Source organism: Anas acuta, chromosome 6, assembly GCF_963932015.1.
Source record: "Anas acuta chromosome 6, bAnaAcu1.1, whole genome shotgun sequence".
Lineage (NCBI taxonomy): Eukaryota > Metazoa > Chordata > Aves > Anseriformes > Anatidae > Anas > Anas acuta.
The window spans coordinates 28,426,406-28,448,309 of record NC_088984.1 but is presented as its reverse complement, the minus strand read 5'-3'; the positions used below and the strand labels follow the sequence as shown (position 1 = coordinate 28,448,309).

Sequence of the window (21,904 nt, the reverse complement as noted above, 5' to 3'; positions counted from 1 at the left end):
GCAGCAGCGTGGCTTTTGTCCCTCGGGACTTGCCACATCCCCGCTTGCACAGGGCAGCTGCGGCTCTCTGGGGGCGCGTGGCATCGGAGCTGGAGCTGGCTGCGGGGAGAGGGGTTCAGCATCGGGATTGCTCCTTCTCTCTCTTTCTGTCTCCAGTCCACAGGTGCTCAGGTTCAAGTGGCGGGGGACATGCTGCCCAACTCCACGGAGCGGGCAGTGACAATCTCGGGGACACCCGACGCAATTATCCAGTGTGTCAAACAGATCTGTGTGGTGATGCTGGAGGTACAGTCTGTAACAAAGGGGGTAAAGTATATAGGATAAAACCCGACCAGCACCACAACAGCGCTGCCAGCTGTGGAGCGTGTCCTTGTCACTGTTCACCACGCATTAGCAGACCACTCTCATCTCCTGGTACCTCCGTCTGAAACCCACCCAGTGTGTTTTCCCCACCGTGTTCACATCTTATTTGTAGAGTGCCAAGCTGGAAACCAGTTGGGTGCTCGAAGGAGATGGTTTGTGTCACAGCACCAGCTGGTTTCAGGACAGAGGGCTGCTGGAGGATACCAGGCAGGCTGGGAGGAGGTGGCCAGCGCATCTCCCACACTGGGCAGCTGAGGGGGTGCAGAGGGAAGGGAGCTGTGGGCATGCCTGCCAGCTGGAGCTCCAGTGAGGCAGAGGGGAGGACATAGTGAGGAAGGCTGGCAGAGAGCAGGGACCACAGAGCGCGTGGACATGTGGTCAGGGTGCAGTTTACTGGGAGAAATTCTTCCCAAATACTTTCTGCTGTGGAGCTATGCTGCCGTACAGATGGCTTACTGGTTGGGCTGTCTGCAGCCACGTGCCCCACATCCACGCCTGTAGCCTTGGAGAAGCTCCAGGAGGAGCCCACCGCAGCCACGGCACCGTGACAGCCCCGCTCCCAGTGCCTCCCAGCAGCAGACAGGCACGGTCCCTCAGCTTTGCTGGGCAGCTCACAGACCCGTCGTGGCAAGGAGGAGCCCGTTTCACAGAATGACAGACTGGCTGAGATGAGGAGGGACCCCCAGGCCCACCCACCCCAGCCCCGCTCCAGCAGGGCCACCCCGAGCAGGGTGCCCAGCCCCAGGTCCCGGCGCCTCCTGAAGCTCCCCAAGGAGGAGCCCCCCCAGGCTCTGGGCAGCTCTCACGGACACACTGTGCTGTTAGGGGAGCGTGGGTTTAGCCATGCAGTGGCTACAGGTTATTGTGGCAGAGGTGGGCTTGAGGTGATGCTCTCAGTGTGTGTTGTATGGTCTTGGGTGGCTGCTGTTTTCACCAACCAAAAACAAGGGTTGCAGCTCCTCTACCTGGCTCAGCAATGCGAAAGAGAAAAAAAAAAAAAAAACATTATTTTTTCTTGCAGTCCAAAGTCTGGCAAGTCCCCCAGCTTTAACAGTTTGCAGATACGCTCCTTGTAATGTTTATGTCTTAAGTTATCTTACCACAAGAAATTCTTGCTCATCCCCTCCAAGATTTGTAGTGCGGTAAAAGAAAAAGCAGGTCTGTGGCTATACACGCTGTGCTTTGATCATGCAGCTTGCCTGCAGAATAGGACTGAGCGTGAAGATTTAAATATGACGCTTGGCTACAGATAGATGTACAGAAGAATGTAGAGGAAAGTGATAAATTTTCTGCAAGATAGTGTAATTTATATTGCCTTTCCTTACCTATTAGTAGCAACTGAGCCATTTCATGTGTGGTAGAATCAGAAGGCTTTGATCTGAAGTCTCTCACGATCCCCAGAAATATTCCAAGGTCTCCTCTGTGGACTGTTAGCTGTGTTTAAGAGTAAACCAACGTCGAGAGAAGCATGGTCAGGAGATTCCACGTGTCGTGCCAAGGTCAGCGTGTGGGCTTCACCTGCTGCCCATACCGATGGGGCACAGGTCTTGATCACGATGCCAGCGCTCTGCAGCGCCTGCTGCACGGCCAGCCCGGGCAGTGAGAAACCAAAGCAAGCCCCGAAGCAAGGAACACAAGAGGGGTCGGACAGCATCATCTGGGTGGGATGCTCACGAGCCATGCTCACGGTGGCACGCAGCAGCTCCAGGTGTCTCGTGGGGCTGGTCAGGCTGCTGATACACGCATGGAGTTGGACTCGACGGCCCTCCTGGGTCCCTTCAACTTGAGGTGTTCTCACCTGTTCAGACTCAAAGCATGGAGGAGGCTCGTGGCATCTGGAGACAGAAAGCCCAGCCCTCGTGCGCCTGGCATTGCAGTGACACGCCGTGTCCCTCCCCATCTCCCTGCGTCTTGAGGGTCGTGGTGGGGGATCTGAGGAGGACTCAGACCATTTTCGCAGACTGGCGTCAGCCTAGACCAGGAGGCTCGGTCTGTGGAGAGCAGAGCAAAGGCAGGGGACGCAGCAGAGGTCCAGGAAGTGTTAGAGTGCTGTGCATCAGCAGGGAACTCCCCAGGGTGTCCTCCTCCTCCCATTTAAGTGCCCATTTCCCCCATGTCTTCCTGTACAGAAATGCTGTTTGCCTGGTGCGGGTGTTGCTGGCCGTGGCCCCGGAGGCACGGGGCGGAGGCCCGTGCTCCGTCGGGTGCTTTCTAACTCTCTTTTTGCCGCTGTTTCAGGAAAAGCTGTTCTAATGTTCTCTCTCCCTCTCCTTGTCCCTTTTCCTAGTCCCCACCAAAAGGTGCCACCATTCCCTACCGCCCAAAGCCCGCCTCCACCCCTGTCATTTTTGCAGGTGGTCAGGTAAGAGCCGACCCGCTTGCAGCCTCCACTGCCAACCTCAGCCTTTTACTGCAGCACCAGCCGCTGCCCGTTAGTGCACTCAGGTTTCTTGCCTTCTGACTTGCATGGTGTCATCCCATCCGTGTCACGCCACAGCAGCTGGACCAAAAGCTTTCTGCAGGCATGCTGGGGATGGGGATGGGCCAGAGCGTCCTGTTTTCTGGCCTCTCCAGTCAAATTAAAGTGGCTTTGCACGTTGCAAATCGCTCCCAGCTGGGCTGGGCTCCTCCCAGCCTCTCCAGGGCAGCCTCCAGGGAGGGTCGTCCCCATTGCTGCCACACCGCTGATCCGGTGCCACCAGCAGGGAACCCACACTGCAAGGACAGGGCTCATCGATGTCCACTGGAGAGCCTGTATCATGTTGCCTGTGGAGACGTCGTGTCATGGTAAACCTGGCTAAATCAGGGCTTGTGGTGGAGATGTGGTATTTCTAGCAACCCTTGGAGGTGACAGCAGGTTTCAGTTTGCTCAGTAGCCATCATGTGCCATAAATCTACATGCAGCACGTCTTCCCGGTTGCTGATGCGTTTCTCAGTTAAGGTAACAAGCATTTAACTTCCTTAAAATGAGTCAGGAATGAGCTTAAATCCTGAAGAGCACCCTCAGGTTGGCCCGTTATCTGTCTTGTGTCACCTGGTGCCAGCCATGGTCATCTCCTCCACTTGGTGGACACCCTTAGTCCGGGAGAGGACTCGAGATGTTCTCGGTGTCCTCAGCCTGCACCCCCCAGCAAGAGAAGTGTGCAAACTGTGTGTGTGAGACAGCACCAACACATTTTTCACTGATCTCCCTATCTCCAGGCACATCTGGCTCCAGCTCTTTCTGCCTGGATTGGGACCCCCCAAATTTGCTCCCTCTCCCCCACGCCCAAGTGCTCTGAGGGCAGACGTTGCAGCACTTTTCTCTGTGTGAGCTACAGCTGGTGCGTTCTGAGCAGTGCCGTGCAAGCTATTTCATGTCCTCCCCGTCTGCAATGAGTAGCAGAAGGGCAAGCCCAAAGCAGCGTGCTGAATTAGCATCTCATAGTCAGTGGGACGGGTCTCGTGTGGCCTGAGCAGCCACTCTGGGAAAGAGCTTTGGGTCCAGCTGCCTGTGAGTGGTATCCTCTGAAAAGGGAGAGTAAGGGGGCAGCGCCTCTCCTGCTGCTGGGGCTTGGTGTCTCACACAGAGGCGATGCTGCAGGAGGCAGCGAGTGCCTCGGGAAGCAGAGCTCTTCCCTGCCCACCCTGGGTGAGCCCCATGCGTCCTCTGAGCCCTGGCAGCTCCTCACAGTTGGGGCTAGAGTGAGACGCTTGAGATGCATCTGCTGAAGATACCTCCCTGCCTTTTAATTCACTGCTTCTAATCAAGTTTTCTAATCAAAACTCAAAGGCCTAAATGAACTGCCAGGAAGCGCTGAGCTTCCCAGAGCCCCTCTGCCCATCACCATGGGAGTGCCGGTGCCGTCCCACGGGGATGCTGGCTCTGCGCACAGGGCTCTGCCTCCCTCCTCTGGGCTTTTGGGGCTGTTCCTGGCACTAAACACTTCATTGTTTGCAAAACAATGCGGAAAATTTTCATGAGGTGCAGGGATTTTTTTTTTCTTTTTGTCTTTTTCCTGGCTGTCTTTACTCTCCCTTTATAAAGTGCTGTCCATCTCTTACGCCATTTCTTTCAGAATTGTATGAATAATGGGTCAACTAGTGGGATGCACCTTGCTAGCTGGTTAAGTCCTAAACATTGGGTGCTCTCGTGGCTCTTACCCACAGTGGTGCTTACTTTCAGGTTGCTTACAAAAGAGGAGGGATTGCTACAAGCAGTGGTAAAACCAGTGAGCACTCAGCCTAGCCAGCAGCCGCGTGGATCTGCGCATCGCCTTCAGCAGAGTGCTGGAGGAGGTGGGGAGATGGAGAACCCGCTGGGAGCAGTGCACCTTGAAATAGGGCGAGGCTCCCTTCACCGGCTTGCTTTTTAGGATGCCAAAGTCACGTTTAGGTGCAAAGGGCAGTGGTGAAGCTGTTGGGCACCCCTTGCACAGACAGCTCCGACTGATGAGCAGCTTTTGCACAGCGAAGCCTGCCAGAGCCTTGGCTTCCTCCTTGATGCAGACCTGGGACCTTTGGAGATTTGTTTGCTTCTTGTGGAAGAGCCAGACCTCTTCCTCGGGGCTGGCCAGGGGAAGGGGGAACGCTCTTTCCTCCTCCCCTCCAGCCCCAGATCCAGCCTGCGTTGCTGGTGGCTGCTGAGAGCAGCGTGTGCTCTGCGTGCAAGCAGCATTTGCCCCCCCGTCAGACAAGGAGCAAAGCCCAGGGCAGGCAGGGCTTCGCCACCGCCTCCTTCCAGCTCTACTAACGTCTTGTTTTTCTCTTGCAGGCCTACACGATTCAGGGACAATACGCTATTCCACACCCGGATGTGAGTTTTACCCTCATTTTTCTTACACCCTTTTATGTCACCTGCATGCTACTGTTAATTCACATAATATTAATATTAGACAATAATATTAATAGCATATTCTCGAAGTAACTGGCAGTGTGTAGTATCTGTAATACCTGCAGGAGCCTTTTAACCTGTTGGCACTAAACTTTATTAATTCTGAGGACTTGGCCTGATGCTAAATTGTTTGCAACGTTCAGTGCTATCCCTTTGTTATGAGACAAAACGCACTCTATGCATTTTGTGCCTCAAAACGATCAAAACTAGCAAAGAAAGGAAAAAAATAAAAAATTAAGAGTTTCCCTTCCATTCCCTCCTTGTCCTTAAAACATTGGTCACCCAATGACTTACGGAGGTGTCTCGGTGGGATGGGGAAAAAGTGAGAGCTCTGTCAGCGCACAGTGGGCAGGGATGTGTGCTTTTGGGGGGGGGTCTTCTCTGGGGTGACTCAGTGCCAGGGCTGGGCTTTGTTCGTGCCGAAACCCCCTGCTTATGGCCTGCTCTGGTGCCCTGCGTTTGCTGGGGCACACGTAGGGAAGGGTTGCTGGCACCTCCGCGCGTACAGGGAGAAGGTGCAGGTCGGCCGGGCTGGGTCTGACGCGGCTCGGTGTTCCTCCAGCCGGTGGCAGAGTTGGGTCTTGAGTCGGTGCAGTGCTTCTGGCACAGCTGGGCAGGAGGTGAGGCAGGGCAGCGCTCCCCTTGGTGTCGGGGAGTGACTTGGCGCTGCTTTTGCTCTGCAGGCTGGGTTTTGTTCGCAGGAGCGAGGGTTGCACCTGCTCCCAGTGGAGGAGCATGGGTCTTGTCTGGTTTTGATGGAGGGCAGGTTGGCTTTCCACGTGATGCCAGAATACGCATGCTTTGAATATCCCCCTGTAACTGTTGCTCCGAAATCCTCTCAATCATGTGCATTTCACTTCAGCTTCCAAGTGTGGAAGATAAATACGGATGCATATTGCAAGGGTAGCTCACTATAATCCTTGTCCCAGTTTTCCTTTGCAAACAGCAAGCATTTTCCTTGTTATTATACCCCTCTGTTTAACAGGATTAGAAAACCTAATAGTGCACGTAGTGCTTTGAAAATATTTAGGCTTTAATCAGCACTGGAAAAAACAGTGTCTGTGCCTTGATGACTGTTCTCTGCCCTGCTCCCGGCAGATTTGCTGAGACTTGGAAAAAGTCGTGCGTGCAAGGGCCGTGCTCACCATCCTTCCTCTTGGAGCCCTCTCGCGAGGATCTGTCATTTTAAATACTTGCTCTGCAAAGAAACTGCTCTTGACTGTGGTTCCAGGGCAATGCCTCTGCTCTCACAGGTCTCTGTGTTTAGCGGCCCCCTTTTGCAGACCCGTGACAGCATTTCAAATGCCAAAGCTAAAATGTGAGCTCCTGCCTCAATCTTCTCCCTCTGGCAAAACCCACCTGGGTCAGTGGGAGTTTTGCCTCCTGAAGGGCTCCAGCACTGCCCAGGGTACTCACTTTATCAGCACTATTTCTTAGAAACGTGCTGCTTCGATTATAGGAAGGATTTGTGTGTCTCTGTCCCAGTAAGGGGAGACGTGACGGGCTCTCCTAGAGCTCCCCAGCACACTCCTCCTCACCCAGCATCAGGAGGGTGGCAAAGACGCAGGAGGCTCCCTGTGGTGTCCTGTCAGGTGGACTCGTTGCAATGAGGAGCTCCACCTGGGTTTAATTTTGCAGAGAATGTGATATTTCTTTAATTAAACAGCAGCAGGTGTGGAAGTGAAACCAGCAAGCGGGAGGTGATGAAGGCTGCTCCCCGCTAAAATTGACCTGTTCACCTCCACCTCCTTAGTTTTATTTTGGTTTAAGTTTTGGAGCAGCGAAGCAGAGCACAAAATGTATTCCAGCCAAAATCCTCTCTGCAGCCGCTTCCTGGTGGGGCTCAAAAAGATACCCAGCGCAACAAGGGATGCAGGGATCTGAAATACCTACTGGCCATGGCTGAAGCCCGCATTTCCCCGTGCTGCTAAGGGCTCGTGCTCGCAGGGCACGTCTCCCAGCCTGCATGGAGCCAGGTGGTTTGTCCATCTCCTGCGGATGTTCCCCACCAGTAGGGCAGCACCAGAGCGCTGGCTGCTGGGGAGGTGTTCACGGTGTGGCACTGCCAGCAGGGCTCCGTGCCGCCGGCACACGGGCAGTGCCTCCAAGGTGCCCCCTCTGCTCCAAAGCCACGCAGCGGTGAGCAGCAGCTGGCCAAAGCCAGCACGGGAAGGTGGAGGCTGGAAATGCTTTGCACAAAAGCCCCGCCGCTGCTTTAGCAGCTCGTCGTGCGGCAAGGGAACCAAAATGTCTGATGAGCTAAGAATGGGCTTCCTGCTGGTATTGTACTTCAGACCCTGGCCAAGCACTTCTGCAAAAGATTTGGGCTCTGTTGCGTTTTACCCAGGCCAAGTCCTTCTGTTAGTGTTGTTTTTGCCATGTCTCAACATACATGGCTTCCTGGTTTCTTTTTTTTTCTTTTTTTCCGTTATAATTTTGTTCTTGATTTTTGGTGTGACTTGTTGTACTCTATGACAATAACCTTCTTAGCTCTAATGTCCCTCCTACCCCTCAGCAGTTGACCAAGCTCCACCAGTTGGCTATGCAGCAAACCCCCTTTACTCCCCTTGGACAGACCACCCCCGCTTTCCCTGGTACGTACCCACACGCCCTTTCTAGATATCCTTCTCTTCTTACCTGTAGAGTTTCTCTCTCTTTCTGATCTCATTGTATCTAATGGAAACAAATAGGACCAGTAAAACTGCAATGTCCACAGGGATAGGTTAGCAGGGAGACTAGGTGGAAGTGCAGGGCTTGCGGTCCTCACGGGCACGCTGAGCGCGTAATTGTTCACGCCAGCTCTGCTTCCAGCCTTGCTGGCTTTCTGAGCAGCAGGACGAGTGCCAGCACCGCCCTTCCCCACCCGGAGGAGGCAGCATCCCTCGCCGTGTGCCCGCCCGGACCCCTGGGACATCCCCGTGGTGTCTGCGAGGGATGCTGCCCTCGTGCCCACGGGATGGAGCAGGGCAGGACGGCACTGGGGAGAGCAGTGGGAAGGTGATGCAGTGACAGGAGGACAGCCAGAGCTGGCGTGGCTCACCAGCCTGGCCTGCAAATCCTGCGCTGCGTCCCGTGGTCAGCTAGGAAGCAGATAGAGCACAGGGGATGGCGATGCTGAAAGCGCCTTTGTTTGCTCAGTGGTCAAGGTGCCTAATGGAAATGCCTTTTTTGACAGTAAATGTTCATCATATTTTGAGCTTCCTAGATGAAGTGACATTGCTTATCTCCTCGAAGGCAAAAGCATTAAATCTGTTTCTTCTTTGCTCTTCAGGAGAAAAGCTGCCCTTACATTCCTCCGAAGAAGCTCAAAATCTGATGGGCCAATCATCAGGTAAAACACAAAGCTACAGGGAAATCAGTAGGCGGCTGTTGAAAAGTACTTCTGAAGTAGGACTGTGCCGTTGTTGTGCTCCTGGATAAATCGTCTTGTTTGTGGAGAAGTGAGCATGCTTTCTGGTGGGCAGGTAGAGACCAGGCAGCACCGTGCCTGCCATCTCCCTCCGTGCAGCACGCCCGAAGAAAAGCACCTCTAGTTCCTTACCTGGGTTTTGATGTTTGTCTATGGCTGCCATCTCCGTAATGGAAAGACATCAGGGTCACCGCCCTTATTCTTCCATTTAATTTTGCATAAACCTCGCCCAGAAACAGTAGAAAAAATGCTTGTGGGAATGGAAATAACATTTTAGCTGTCTCTCAGCTGTTCAAGGAGAGCTGCATTTTTAGTGGAACAGGACCCCAAGGAGACGAAGTGTGGCCGTAATCTTGGAAAAATTTCCATTTCAAATGTCCCTGGCAGCTGCACATTCATCCGTATGTGCTGAACATGCTTTTATACCCCGCTGTTGCTCAGGGGGATGATCCAGAGACCTGCAGGCTCGTGAGCGAGGGGAGCCAGACCTCCCGAACGTGCCGGGGTGCGCTTCCTGCCTGCCTCGAAAGCATCTGGGGGCATCGCCCAACCGTGAAAGCAAGCGTAGACCATGGAAATAGACCCCACCAGGTGGTAGCAAAAACAGATTTCTTGTTGTCTCTGCGCAGCCTTGTTCTCTGTGTGCCCTACTTTACCCCTTGCAATCACCCATGGCACTAATCCTGACCTGGCCGAACACGGTGATTCCCCATGTTGCATCCAGAGGTGTTAGATGTGCATGTCAGAGGGGAGTATCCCAGTATCCCAAAATGAGCAATCCCCCAGTAACGGAGAAGGATGTTACGGCTGTGGTGATGCAGGGGGTGATGCGATGCCCCAAAATGCAGCTGGGAGAGGCAGTGGGGGGGCTGGGGTGGGAAATAGGTGTGGAGGTGACAGCACATGCGTGGAGGACACTGAACATCCGTGGAGGGCTCCAGGGAGCAGGGGGAAGGAGTTTTTCCAGGCTGTGGCTTGGGAACTGGTTGGAGGATGAGGCGCTGGTGAAGTGCCCCTTCCTGTGCCCTGTGCTCTGCAGCCAGCACTGCGCACTGCCTGCTGCGCAAAATGCGGGCAGGAGATATTTTGTTCAGGCTTTGGCGCCAGCACGGCAGGTAGGGCTGGGCTTGTGTCCCCATCCCCTGCTTTTCCTTGTGTTCCTGGCAAGAAACGGGTCCAAGAGACCTCCCGCGAGGGGTCCGGCGTGCTGCCTGCATGCCGAGGCGCAGTGCTCGGGAACACACATCTGTCAGCAGACACCTTCTGGGGCAGGTGCAGTACCCAGGCAGGCATCGGTTCGCACCCACTGGGTGTCAAACCCAAGGCTGTTGTTGCTCTCAGAACTGATCGGAGCCCCTCTTCTGTAGTGCAGAGGGAAGCACAGACCGCAAAACCCAGCAGTGGCTTGCAAGTAGATGCTTGGTGCTCCCAGGGGTTCACAAGCCCCTTGGGGCTTTTGTGAGCAAGGGCTCAGTGCAGCTGAGTTGTTCCACAGCAGCACAGCAGTTCCTGTCTCCTGCTGCTTTTTTTTTTCCCCTGCACCCCCTTTATTCCTCCTCTCTTTGCTCGAACACACACTGCAGTCTTTTGGACTCTAGCGCACATTGCTCTTAAAAGTTTATGTTACACAGATAAGGTTTTTCTTGGTAGTTTATGTTATACAGATAAGTTTTTTCTGCTGAGGCTGCAAATTCCTATTAGCTACCAGACAGCTTCTGTCCTACAGATTTGGAATAGGATGTCCCTACGTGAGCAATGAGGTGATTTAATATGGAAACCAGTGGGAAAAGCAGGCTTAAACCCGGCTAGGAGTGCTGTGCCGTGCTCTCACGTGGAGCTGCATGTGCCTGATGGTCTGCAGCCTTTCCCACCATGAAGAAGGGAGAAGCTGGGAAGAAACACCCCGCTGCATTCACTCCTTGCTGCTGGCAGTGTGCTTCCATGTGGTTTTGTAGGGAAGCAGGCTCTTCACCAGCATGTTGTTTGCTCCAAGAGGGACCGTCGGTCCCAAGTCCAGTCAGCGTGCGTGTCTTAGCAAGCTCTGGCTTAAGCTCAGCATTTCGGCTGCTGGGCTGCTTTCCTAAGGACGATGTACCCAGGGAGGGCTGGTGGGCGCATGGAAACCCTGCCTACAGGGTTTCTTCCTTCTCCCACCCCCGCCAGCCCTCCGGGGGAGGCTGCAGCCTTGTGCTGCGCAGACCTCCCCAGAGCCAGTCTCACCTGGGAACCAGGGGTCGAGGGGCACAGGGGAAGGTGGCAGCCCACTCCAGATGAGGCAGGTAGCAACCGTCTCCCTCCTCCTTGTACCAGAGTGTGTGATCCCCTTCCCCTCCCGGCCCCGGAGCAGGATGCAGCCTTTGCAATGTCGACTGCTGCGGGGAAGTGCCAGCAACCCGCTGCTGCGCTGCTGCTGCAAGCTGTAACCATTTTCCCTTGCATATGCCCAGGTCTGGATGCCAGTCCCCCGGCCAGTACTCATGAACTCACCATTCCCAATGATGTAAGTACAGTGGCGATTCCTCCGCCTGTGTGTCTATGTGTACGCACATATATATACCTATACCTATATATATGTACTCTACAAATGTATGAGCTCGTTAAATACATTTAGAGATACCCCTTCACCGGGTTCACTCATGCCTTTTGTGCAGCTCCTCAGTCTGGTTGTCTGGGCTCACGAAGCACCTGCTGGTCTCTACCCTCTTGGTGGCTTTCCTAGGGGGAATCCTCCTCAGTGCTCCGTTTTCCTTCCCAAGTGAACTTAGTGCTCACGAAAGATGCCCACTTGACAGCGATCAGCAGCGGAGGGAGCTCCCAAGCCAGCCCCAGTATAACGGCCCGATACACCACTGGCAGGTCTGAGCTGTTTCGGACCTGTCCTTCCGAAAGGCAGCGCGTGGCGTTTGGGTTCTGGTGGCAGTCAGCAGTTGGGTCCTGCAAGCGGAGGCATTGCGGTGAGGTGGATATCGGACTCAGGCTTTTGCCAGAAGGAGGCTGGAGATGCCATGGTCACAGAGAGGGGCAAGAAGAGAGGCTGCTTGGGGTGCTTAGATGGGAGGAGGTGGGTTGCAGAGCCCTGGCAGACAGCACCCGGACCCAAGGTCTCGCTTCTGGAGTGCCTCGTGGTCTCCACGGGCTGATAGCCAGCCTGTGCCCAAACCAGGAGCAGGGCGAGTGGAGAAACAGCTCCCAGGCTCCATCCCCACTACCGGCACCCTCAGCCCACCCTTCTCGGGGGGTTCTGGATTGGCTCTGGTGCCTGTTTCCTCTTCCTCCTGTTTACCCAGCTTTTGTTGGCCCAGTGAGGAAGCCCCCCTGGGAGACCACCGGGAGTCCTGCAGGTGCTTCTCAGCTTGCCATGGCCACAGCTGGCCAGCCTGGGGGACCGCGGCCCTGGCAGCAATGAGGGCATCTTTGGGAGTGTTGGGGGACCCCTCGAAAGGGGTCTCTCCTGCCTTTTAGCGTGTTGAATGACCTGCCACAGGACACAGGAGTACTGGGAGCGTTCGCTCGCCAAAAGCCTGGCTCACATCAGACCTGCGCTGTATTAAATGTCACTGCCTGCGTCTTTTTTTCTGCCTGCTGAAAATACCTCCTGCTGTTTTGAAGGCTCTGAAATTGCCACTATCACCTTCCCTGGAAAGAAAGCACAAGCTTGGGTGTCTTAAAGGAGGTTTTAGCAGTGCAGAGCAGACCGTGGTTGCACTGCAGAGAAAGGAGAGTTCAACGAAACCCGGTGGTGAAATCCAGCTTGTCACTTCTGTGACTGTCGGGAGAAACTTGAATGCTGTGCAGAGACACTCAGAAGCCTCTGAATAGGTTTGGCTCCTCTTCTCCCCCAAGCAGGCTCCCATATGTCTGTATTTTTGTTTGCTGAAGCACCTCCAGCCTCTTCAAGCCATTTCTGCTCTGCAAGAACCAGGATGGGTGGCTGTTGGGCTGCACGTCGTGCTGCAGCCCCAGAGATAGCTGATATCTTCCCAGTGCTGCAGCGGATGCACATTCGGGTCCCTCAGCCTGTGCTCCAGGCAGGTGAAGGATAAGGTGATGAGATGGACATGGCTGGGACTGGCTCTGGCTTTGTGGAACCAAGAAACCTTCACCGGGGGCTGTCAGTGAAGCTTCCCTTGAGGCTTACAGAGACACAGCGTCGTGCACGACAGCATCGTCATTCCTCTGCTCTTCCTAACCCTCTGCTTTGTTGGGAGCTCTGCTGGCCTAGCAGAGAGAGTTGCAATGAAGAAGTCTACCCAGAAACACGTTGCCATCTGACGTTACGATCTAAGCACCACGTGGGACAAAGCACTAAGGCAGCCGTGATCTGACAGCAGGAGGAGTGGACGTTGGGAGCGGTCTGCACCTCGATGGATAGCGGCAGAAGCCCAGCAGCTGACGAGATGAATGAATCCTGGGTACAAAACTCTCAGTTGTAACCTTGGAAAGGCGCTCAAATGGCCAAGCAGGACATGCAGAAAGACCTCATACCTGTGCTGGAAATGTTGCTCACCTTCCTGTGCCTCACCCAGCTGTAGTGGTGCGTAAGGGAACTGCAGTCTGATGTACGAATGGGTGACAGCAAAGATCAAGACACTCTCAGGGACCACTGAGGAAATCATGCCTCTAAGGAAAACTAATTTTTTCGAGAGGGCAAAAGGCGTTTTTCAGTAAAATTCTCCTTTCCTGCCACAGCCTGGACCCTCCTCCCAGGGCAGTGAGGGAGACGCTGGGGGGCAGCAGGGCAGGACGGGGCGAGCGATGTGAAGCTGTTAGCGGCGAGTGTCTGCAGCTGCTGGGGGGCACCTGGGGCCAGGCTGACCCCAGGGAGCCCCGGGCCGTGTTCAGGCGGGATCTCCTGGTTTCGTGAGCACTGAGGTCACGGTCACTCCAGGGCAGGGCGAGGAAGGCTCCGGCCTCGCGGTTGTGCTCGTGTCCCTGAGCCGCGCTTTACGCCGTCCCCCCCCCCTCCCCGCGCTTTCTTTCTAGCTAATAGGCTGCATAATCGGACGCCAAGGGACCAAAATCAATGAAATTCGGCAGATGTCTGGAGCACAGATCAAAATCGCCAACGCCACGGAAGGGTCATCAGAGCGCCAAATCACCATCACGGGAACCCCTGCCAACATCAGCCTCGCTCAGTACCTCATCAACGCCAGGTGAGACCCGGCGGCGGGGCCGCCCGCCGCCCTCACTTCAGGAGGGTTTTGCTTGTAGCCGGGCAAAATCGCTGTCTTCCCCCCGCCGAGGAGGTTGCACTGGGGCAGGGCACGGAGACGGATCTGGTCTGGTGGCAGGAAGGCGTAATTTGGGACCTCGCCGCGCAACCGGCCCTCTCTCGCTGCCTCCTCAGAGCCTCTCCCGCGCGCTTCCAGGCCTCCAAAAATCCTTCCCTCCCACCGAATGAAGTCAACCAAGCAGTCCAATAAACAGCAGACATGGGAACGGCCTGATCGCGTCCTTTTCGTCTCCCGGCGGCGCGTGCCGGGCTCGGGGATGCTGCAAGCCGGGACGCGCAGCGCCGGCACCACCACGGGGCCATGGGTGCAGGCGGGTGGGCGAGCGGGCAGGCAGCCCCGGGGGGGAAGGAGGGGAGAGGGGGGGTCATCTCACTGGCTTCACGCTGCAAGGCCGTCCGTCTGTCCGTCCATCCATCCATCCGTCCGTCCATCCATCCGTGCCGGCGCTGGCAAGAAGGAAGGGGTGAGGGAGCAGCGGCAAGGTGTGCGCGGTCTCTCCCCCCCCTAACCCCCCCGCCTTGCACCTGACCCCCTTCTGCCCCAACCTGCAGCCGTCTCTGCCACCCTGCCCTCCCCACTGCCTGGCCCCGCGGCACCTCCCCACCACCTCCCGAGGAAGGAGAGAAAAGAAAACCGAGCGGCTCTGTTACCAGGAAGGGCTGGCTGAGCCACAGGCAGAGATGGAGGGCAGCCCAGCAGCGGGGTGGATGGGGCACGGCTCAGCCTCTCCCTCGCTTTGGAAAGGCAGAGCAGGACGGGGGAGCTGGGGCAGCTTGCAGGTGACAGGCCAACGGGGCTGGTGGCAGGGACGCTGGGAATGCTGCTTGCCCCCCGTAGGAGGGATGTTGGTAGGGGTGAGGCCGTGTGCGGGGACATCACCCCTTGTGCGTGGCACCTCTGCCAGGAGCAGGCACTAGCTGGCATCATTGAGGGTCTTCAGGTCCACACTTGAGCCCCCTGCACCCTTTATGAGGACCCCCAGGCTCCATGTGCTCAGGCCACCAGGCATCAGGCTGGTGACCCTCTGCCATAAGCTGTGCCCTACCCGAACCTCCTGAGCACCCCTAGTGGGCCAGACGCAGGTGCTGGAGGAACCCGGTGAGACATCGAGATCTGGGGAAAGAAACGAGCACATTCCCCCAGTTCAGGATAGATCAGGATAGGTTCAGGACACGGGGAGAGGGGGGATCCATCTGCACAACGCCGAGCCCATGGGTGCATCCCGTGGGACGTAGGCAGGAGGAGCAGCGCTGCCCTGGAGGATCTGCGTTTTCTTTTCTTCTCCGTTTATTAAGCGCTTGTTTTTGTCTTCCCCCCCCCTCTCTCTGCCCCTGTCTATTCTAGGCTGACGTCTGAGGTCACTGGAATGGGCGCACTCTAATTTCCACCCACCATCCTCCACTCCGCACCACCCGACCCTCTCCAGCCAAGGGCACTCCACCCAGCCTGTACAACCTGTACATTTACCGTCTTCCCCTTACCTCCACAGATACTCTTTTCTTTACTAACAGATATATATATATATATAAATACACACACATATGCACCCACCGCAACGTTTCTTTATGACCTCCTTACTGTGCTCCTGAGACCGCTCCCGAACTCTTTGGTTATGGTCCTTGTTTTCAGCGTACGGTGTTATTACTTCTTCTGCTTTTGGGGATGGGGGGAGGGAGGGGGGTTTCCACTTGTGAGACTCGAGACGACGAGGACGGGTCTCTAGTGTCAGCCTAGCGTAGCTACCTAAGGGTTTGCGTTGAGCCCGGCGGCTCTCGCTCTAACCTATGGCATGGTGACACCACCCAGAGCTGTGCTCACTTTCCTCCCCGCAGTCCTCCCCCCCCCTCCCGGTGCTCCCACTCTGCTCGCTTCGCCCCTCCCGGCTCCCCCCTGCCCCCTCTCCCCCCTGCCCTGAGGATAAGGCGTAGTTTTGTACCCCTGTGTTATTTTGGAAGCAGAACGTGCAGGAGCCAAGCCTACGTGCATGCATGGGTTCACGCACAGACGTCTCTTTGCAACATGGCAGGGTCCAGACAAGCCATTTTTAATACTCAAGGAAGGGAATCTCCCTCTCTCTCTCACACACACACACACTTACACACACACAACCCCCCCTTTTTTAACTAACGAGCACCTGGAAGCGGGAAGAATTCAGCTGTATGGGATTCACACCCCCGGGGGCCCATGAGAGCACTCTGACAATCCCCACGAGCAACCTTTGGACAATAGCTCAGGAAGCTCTGCGAGCCGGCCGTGTTCCTCAGTGTTTGTGTTCAATAAATGTCTGTGCAGCTCTGCTACCACCGGGCTCCGACTGTTCTTCTTCTGGGCCACCCCACTGCCTCCTCCACACCCTGCTCCGTCCTAGCAGCTCGGAGGGAAGGTGGGGTGTGTGTGCCAAACCTTTCCTTTATGATAATTTTATTTTGGGAAAGGTACCAGTTGGCGACAATGCACTTCCTGAGTGATTCTAGGCTTTCTTGTTTTACCAGGGAGTGTACTTGGTTTGCACAAGGTGTGTTTTTCCCAAATATTAGTATACAACCTATGGTAGGACAACAAATAGCTCTCACAACCCCCTTGTCTGGACAGATCTGCCATGTCTGTGCCCCAAGCCCTTCCCCTGCCTTCTGCTTCCAGGCTTTGCATCTCTCTCCTGCCTCTCGAGAGAGGAAACAAATATATTTTCCCTCCGCTAACCTATTCCCTACAAAATGTCTGGCACTCATTTTCCCCATACTCCAACCACCGCAAGACATTTCTGCACCCTAAAACATGGGAAATTTATTGCTTTTCCCAGCGAGCCCCAGGACTGGATGCCCTTTCCCTCTGTCCCTCCTGCAGAGCTTCCCCCAGCGCAGGGGTGGTCGTGGCGGGCGCGTGTCCCAGTCCCAGCAGTGGCCTGGGGGTAGAGGCAGAAGGAGATGTCCTTGGAGAGGGATGCTTCCCCCTGCCCAAACCTTCCCTGTCAGAAGCCCTGATCCGCCAAAAGTCTGCTCTTTGCTCTGCTACAGGCTGCTTTTTTGTTTTAGCCATCGAGAGAGCACTTCCAATGGAAAAAGCCACCTGAGCAACTCCAGCTGGGAAATGCCAGCGGTCCTGCAAACGAAGCCAAGGGGGGTGTTCTCAAGCCGGGCATGCAGAAAGTGATAAACCCAGGCTGGGGCTCTGCAAAGCAAAGGCTTGTCTGCCAGGGACCCGTCCGTGCCGGAGAGGGGCACAGCCCCATCCACTGCCCCCTGCACACGCAGGCAAGAGAGAAAAAGTGGGAAGGGGGCTGAGCCCTTCCGAGGTTAGTGTGCAAAGAAAACAAAACATAACAAAAAAACACCACCACAGCAGAAAAAAAAATAAAAAAAAATATCCAGTGGTATGTGGGAATCTACCAACTTATCCATCACTGTCTGGGACTGAACGAGGCCTGGAGGGAGAGCTGATTAAGCAACCACTGCAGTACCTGCTGGGAACATGCTGATGACAGCAACGATAGCAACAAAATCACAAGGAACGTGCCAAATTCGGCTTTGACTTCCTTGGTGCAACTCAGAAGGAGATGGCATGAAGATGGGCAGCTTTCTTTGGAAGAAGCCGCAATGTTTTGCTTTTACTCGTGGTATGTCTTGGTTTTGCATTTAATGTGAGCTACAAATGCTCCGGCAATGCATCCACAGCCATGTCCCTGGGAGAAATACAAGCACATCTTTAACACGGCGGAGAGTAGTCAAGACAACACGGATGTCACAGTTAATCAACAGAAGAGCTTCAATACGTTGCTTTTCTTTATCAAAGCAATGAATTTTATCCGGAGTGATTCAACATTTTTGGACGTCACTGACTGAGTATTACTCAAACTCTTTGGGAATGGGTTATTTTGTGGGAAAATGGGGTTTTGGCAAGAATTAGTTGGTGCAAAGCCTCAGTCTGCCCCTGTTTGTGGGGTGTGGTGGGGCTGAGGACCACTCTTTGCCCCTGGGCTTCCGCTGAAGGTTTCCACTCCCCCTCATATCTGTCCCAGGGCACGCTCCCAAAACTGAGTGCTGGGATTATCGCTACGTGCATTTTTTCCTAGGCTGTGTTTAGAAAAAAAAAAAAAAAAAAAAAAAAAAAAAAAAAAAAAAAAAAAAGGCTTTTTAGCAAAAGAGCTACATGAGTGGTGTTGAAAAAAAATAGGTTGTTTCCCCTACGGGAAAGTGACTTTCACCGGAGAGACTTTAAATTTAAATGTTCTCATTTAGTTGTAATTCAGGGTGTTTTGTTTGTTTGTTTGTTTGTTTGTTTGTTTTTGTGTGTTGCTGCTGTTTTGGCTTTTTTTGTCTGTTTGTTTTAAATATGTAATGTGCTCATGCTAGTCACTTTTAATTATGCTAATTTCAGGCTCACGGCCCATCAGGAAGGCTAATTCCCCGCTCGGGGCCGCAGAGGCAGGGTCCCCCGGGGCAGGGCGAGCCCCCGGCCCCCTGTCGCTCCCTCCGCAGTCACTAGATGTCCCCATCGCCCTTCGCAACCCCCTCCCGTCCCCAAACTCCCTCCAAACCCAGCGCCTTGTCCCGCCCTGTGCTGGCCCCGTCCGTCTGTCCATCCCTCCATCCGTCCGTCCGTCCGTCCATGCATTCGATGGGCTGTGCTCGGGGAGTTTTGGGGTACCCTAAACCGGCGAGGAGGGGGTACCCCAAAACCCGAGGCGCGGGCAATGTTTGGGTGTTTCAAGGGGTAATGGTTTTAGGCTAAAAAGGGTAGATTCAGGTTACAAATCAGGAAGAAATGGTGGGGTTGGGTTGTCCCACCAGCATCAAGACCTTCTCGGAGACACCCTGGCCCATTTGGGCACTCGTGCACGGCCAGGCTGGCTACCTGCCCCCTGGACCCCTGCCCTCGGTCCCACCACACACCCTGGTTATGCTGCTTGCAGCCGGGGAGGAGGGTCCCAGCACAGCCCAGGCTCAGGCTGCAGCTGGCCTGACCCAGCACATTTGATCGTGCTGGGCTGGCGTTTCGCAACAGGAGGATGTTTTCCAGGGAAAGTCCCCGGTGGCCCCAGACCTCTCCAGTGGCAGCTGGCGCCCGTGCAGAGCTTGGGGTGGAAGGATTTGCAAGGAAGGTCAGGGTCTGGGTGCAATTCCCCTGCTCCCTTGTTCAACAGCAGAGCTCTGCTGAGAGGGTTATTTTTGCTTCCACTTCAAAAAGAAAAAAAAAAAAAAAGAAAGAAAGAAAGGAAAGAAAAAAAAAAAAAGAAAGAAAGAAAAAAAAAAAAGCAGCTGTGGATCTTAATTCACTGTGCTATGCATCAAGCCTGAGGCCTCCATCTGCAGGGTAACGTGGCAGTGACTTTTAGGAAGTACTGAATGTACCAGATGTGCAACTCCTCCAGATCCAGATGTGCGCCCTCCCCCCCGCCTCAGCCCCGCGCAGAGGAACAAGCGGCACCGAATCACTCCGAAAGCATCCCGCAGACTAAACCTAGCCAAGTGCGAAACCCGGACGGCTCAGGATTCCCACACCAGTGTTTACGCAGCACGGCCACAGGGATGTCTCTTCCCAGAAAACGCCCTGGCGTCGGCTCCCCGCGCGGCGAGCGGACCCAGCTGGGTGAAGCGGGATGGGCCTGGTGCGGGCTCCATGGCTGCGCCAAGAGCTGAGCCCCATGCTGAACCTCGGGCTGTTGCTGATTTAAAACCCACATGCTGTTTCTATAAGGAGCTGCTTTGATCCCGAAAGGGAAAGCCGGGCTGCATATGAGGGCTGGAGCATTGAAACCCTCCCCGCGTGCTGCGCTGCGTCTCCCGGCAGGCAGCGTCTCAGCGGCGTTGTTTGTTCCTGGAGGACAGCCTGTGTCTGAGAGCATTTGTGTCTGCACCAACAAGCCAGCTAGCTGTGGGGGCAGGGATTCGTGCCGCTCAGCTCTGAAGCCCCTGTGGGTTTGGGCCCTCCAGATGAGACCTGGGGTGCGGGATGCTCTGGGGGAATGCAGACATCGTGCCCCGAAGGAGTTTGCTGGAGGGCTGGAGCAGCCATCCCTTGCAGCGGTGCCCAAATCCAGGGCTGCGCCAACTGCTGAGGGTCAAAGTGAGATGGAAATCCAACAGGATTTCCAGGGCGAAGGGGAGCAGGGCAGCTTTCACAAGATACTCACCCAAAATGTTTCATTCAATGGGCTGGTTTTTTTTGGGGTGTGCGGTGAGGGGAGTCCTTCGTGGAAGAGCTCACAGCCAGATGCTGCTGCGCTCTTGGAGGCTGCCCTGAGCTGGCAGTGCCCTGACACAACCCAGGGCTGCTGCAGCAGGAGGTTGCATGCAAATGCTGCTACTTCTGTCTGAAACAGCTTTATATTTCAGTCTGAAATGCCGTGGTTTCAAGACACACAGGACAGCACAGGGCACCTTTAAATGCAGCAATGCACCCGGGCAGCTGGAGGCCACGTGCACGTGGCTCCTTGCGGTGGGATGTGCGACACTGAGCACAGAACCGATCCCCCTGTGCCCCTGCTCGAGCTCACCGTTTGGCAACGCCAGCAACGAGCATCAAACAATGCGAAAGATGCGATTGCTGCCTCTTGGGCCGTGGAGAGAGGGGAGATGCTCTGCACGGCACATGGCTGGGGAGCGGGGATTTGTGGCAGCGGGGAGAGGTGCGTGTTGGTGCTGCAGCCCCGTGGTGCCGAGCACAGCCCTAGGGGTGCGGGTGTTTTGGCAGGGAGCTGGAGCTGCTCAGGGCGTTGTGTGGAGCTGTGTGTCCACGTAGTGTGGCTGGGGAGGGTCTGGGAGGAGGAGATGGCAGCTTGGGACCTTAGCTGAGCTCTGACCATCTCCCTTGGTTGACCCCCAGCTCTCCAGACCCAGAGACCCACGGGAGGAGCACCTTCCCTGCATGACCGGACACAGCAGCTCGCAGCCAGCGCCCACGGCACCCCAGCGGTACCTGCTTCTGCAGACCAGCCTTCCTTCTCCACCCTTCGGGCTCCTGCTGCTTTACAATGCATTTCGTGGCTTTTCTGTGTAAATGCAATAAAAGCTCTTGCTGTCAGACCACAGCGAGCGGGTCCCTCCCGGCCGCCTGGCACGGCCGCGGCATTTTGGCAGGGGGATGCCGTGGGGGCGGCGGGGTGCTGCAGGAGGACCCGCGGCCCCCGGAAGGGTTAAGGTGGAAAGTCATCCCACGCAGCCCGCCAGTCAGCCTCAGCCTGCTGGAAAAAGCAGCTCAGCGCCCTGGCTGCACTCGGCATCAGGAAACAATCACGCGCAGGAGCCGGGCTGCCAGGAGGGGAAGGGGAGTGGGATGAGGAGAAGGGGGGGGAGTGCCGCGAAGAAAATCCAGAGCCCTCCCAAAAGGCAGCAAAGGCCGGGATTCATTACCCGCCGGGAGATGTGTTTATAGCAAATGTGAGTCAGTGCCCGGGGACGGGCGATTCGGACGGGTGCGTGCTGCCCATCCGGCCCCGCACAATGGCAGCTCTCAAACCCGCCGCCCCGTGCCACGCGCCAGCCCCGGACCTTGGAGCAGCCCCAGCGCTATTTTGGGGCATGCCTCTGCTCCAGGGCGTTCCATTTCTCCACGGAGGGGCCATGCCAGAGTGCTGCCGCTCCCTGCCGTGCTGGCTGCTGGCCCCAGGGGCCAACCGTGCTCCTTTGGGAAGAGGACACTGCCCATGGGGCGGCTGGCCGGGTTCCCCATGCATTGCCCTAATGCACTCAGGGTCTCGGCCCCAGCAGGTCCCTGAAATGTGGCCAGCAGAGTCAGCACTGGGGATGGGGAAATGAGGACAAAATGCCTATTCTGACCCTTTCTTGCGCTTGTGGGTGGGAAGCATTCACCCCTTTTGCTGGGGTCCAGCCCCACAGCACATCCCGCCAGCCCCAGAGATTGCTGCCAGCCAGCACCGTGGGGTGCCCGTTCCCAACCCTCCTGGCATCTGAACCCCACAGCATCCCCCTGCCCGGGCTGCCCACCACCAGCACAGCACCATGCCACCTCCCCAGCCCCCCAGCCCAAAATGGGAGATCCTTCTGTGGCAAAGCTCCTGGCCCATGG

At 55.7% G+C, this 21,904-nt stretch overlaps 1 protein-coding gene and 1 long non-coding RNA gene across 45 annotated transcripts in view; one reads left to right on the top strand and one right to left on the bottom strand.

Annotated features, from left to right (window-relative positions):
• PCBP3 (poly(rC) binding protein 3) overlaps positions 1-20,901 on the top strand; it is a 45,054-nt gene extending 24,153 nt beyond the window's left edge. For 12 of the 44 annotated variants that reach the window (XM_068686094.1, XM_068686090.1, XM_068686092.1 and 9 more), the window contains 8 exons: positions 157-306; positions 2,651-2,794; positions 5,117-5,158; positions 7,752-7,830; positions 8,508-8,567; positions 11,093-11,145; positions 13,629-13,798; positions 13,892-14,089. In XM_068686094.1, the coding sequence (XP_068542195.1) occupies positions 157-306; positions 2,651-2,794; positions 5,117-5,158; positions 7,752-7,830; positions 8,508-8,567; positions 11,093-11,145; positions 13,629-13,798; positions 13,892-13,946 (753 nt within the window). In that variant the 3' untranslated portion in view covers positions 13,947-14,089. Of the gene's footprint in view, positions 1-156; positions 307-2,650; positions 2,795-5,116; positions 5,159-7,751; positions 7,831-8,507; positions 8,568-11,092; positions 11,146-13,628; positions 13,799-13,891; positions 14,090-15,223; positions 15,431-20,701 lie in introns of those variants that run through there. The other 32 variants (XM_068686101.1, XM_068686097.1, XM_068686123.1 and 29 more) reach the window with 32 other exon arrangements.
• LOC137858419 (uncharacterized) lies at positions 1,180-3,304 on the bottom strand. The gene is made up of 2 exons (XR_011097698.1): positions 2,818-3,304; positions 1,180-2,354 (listed from the first exon to the last, which is right to left on the bottom strand). It is a non-coding gene; the product is annotated as an uncharacterized lncRNA (long non-coding RNA).
• Positions 20,902-21,904: the final 1,003 nt, after the last annotated feature.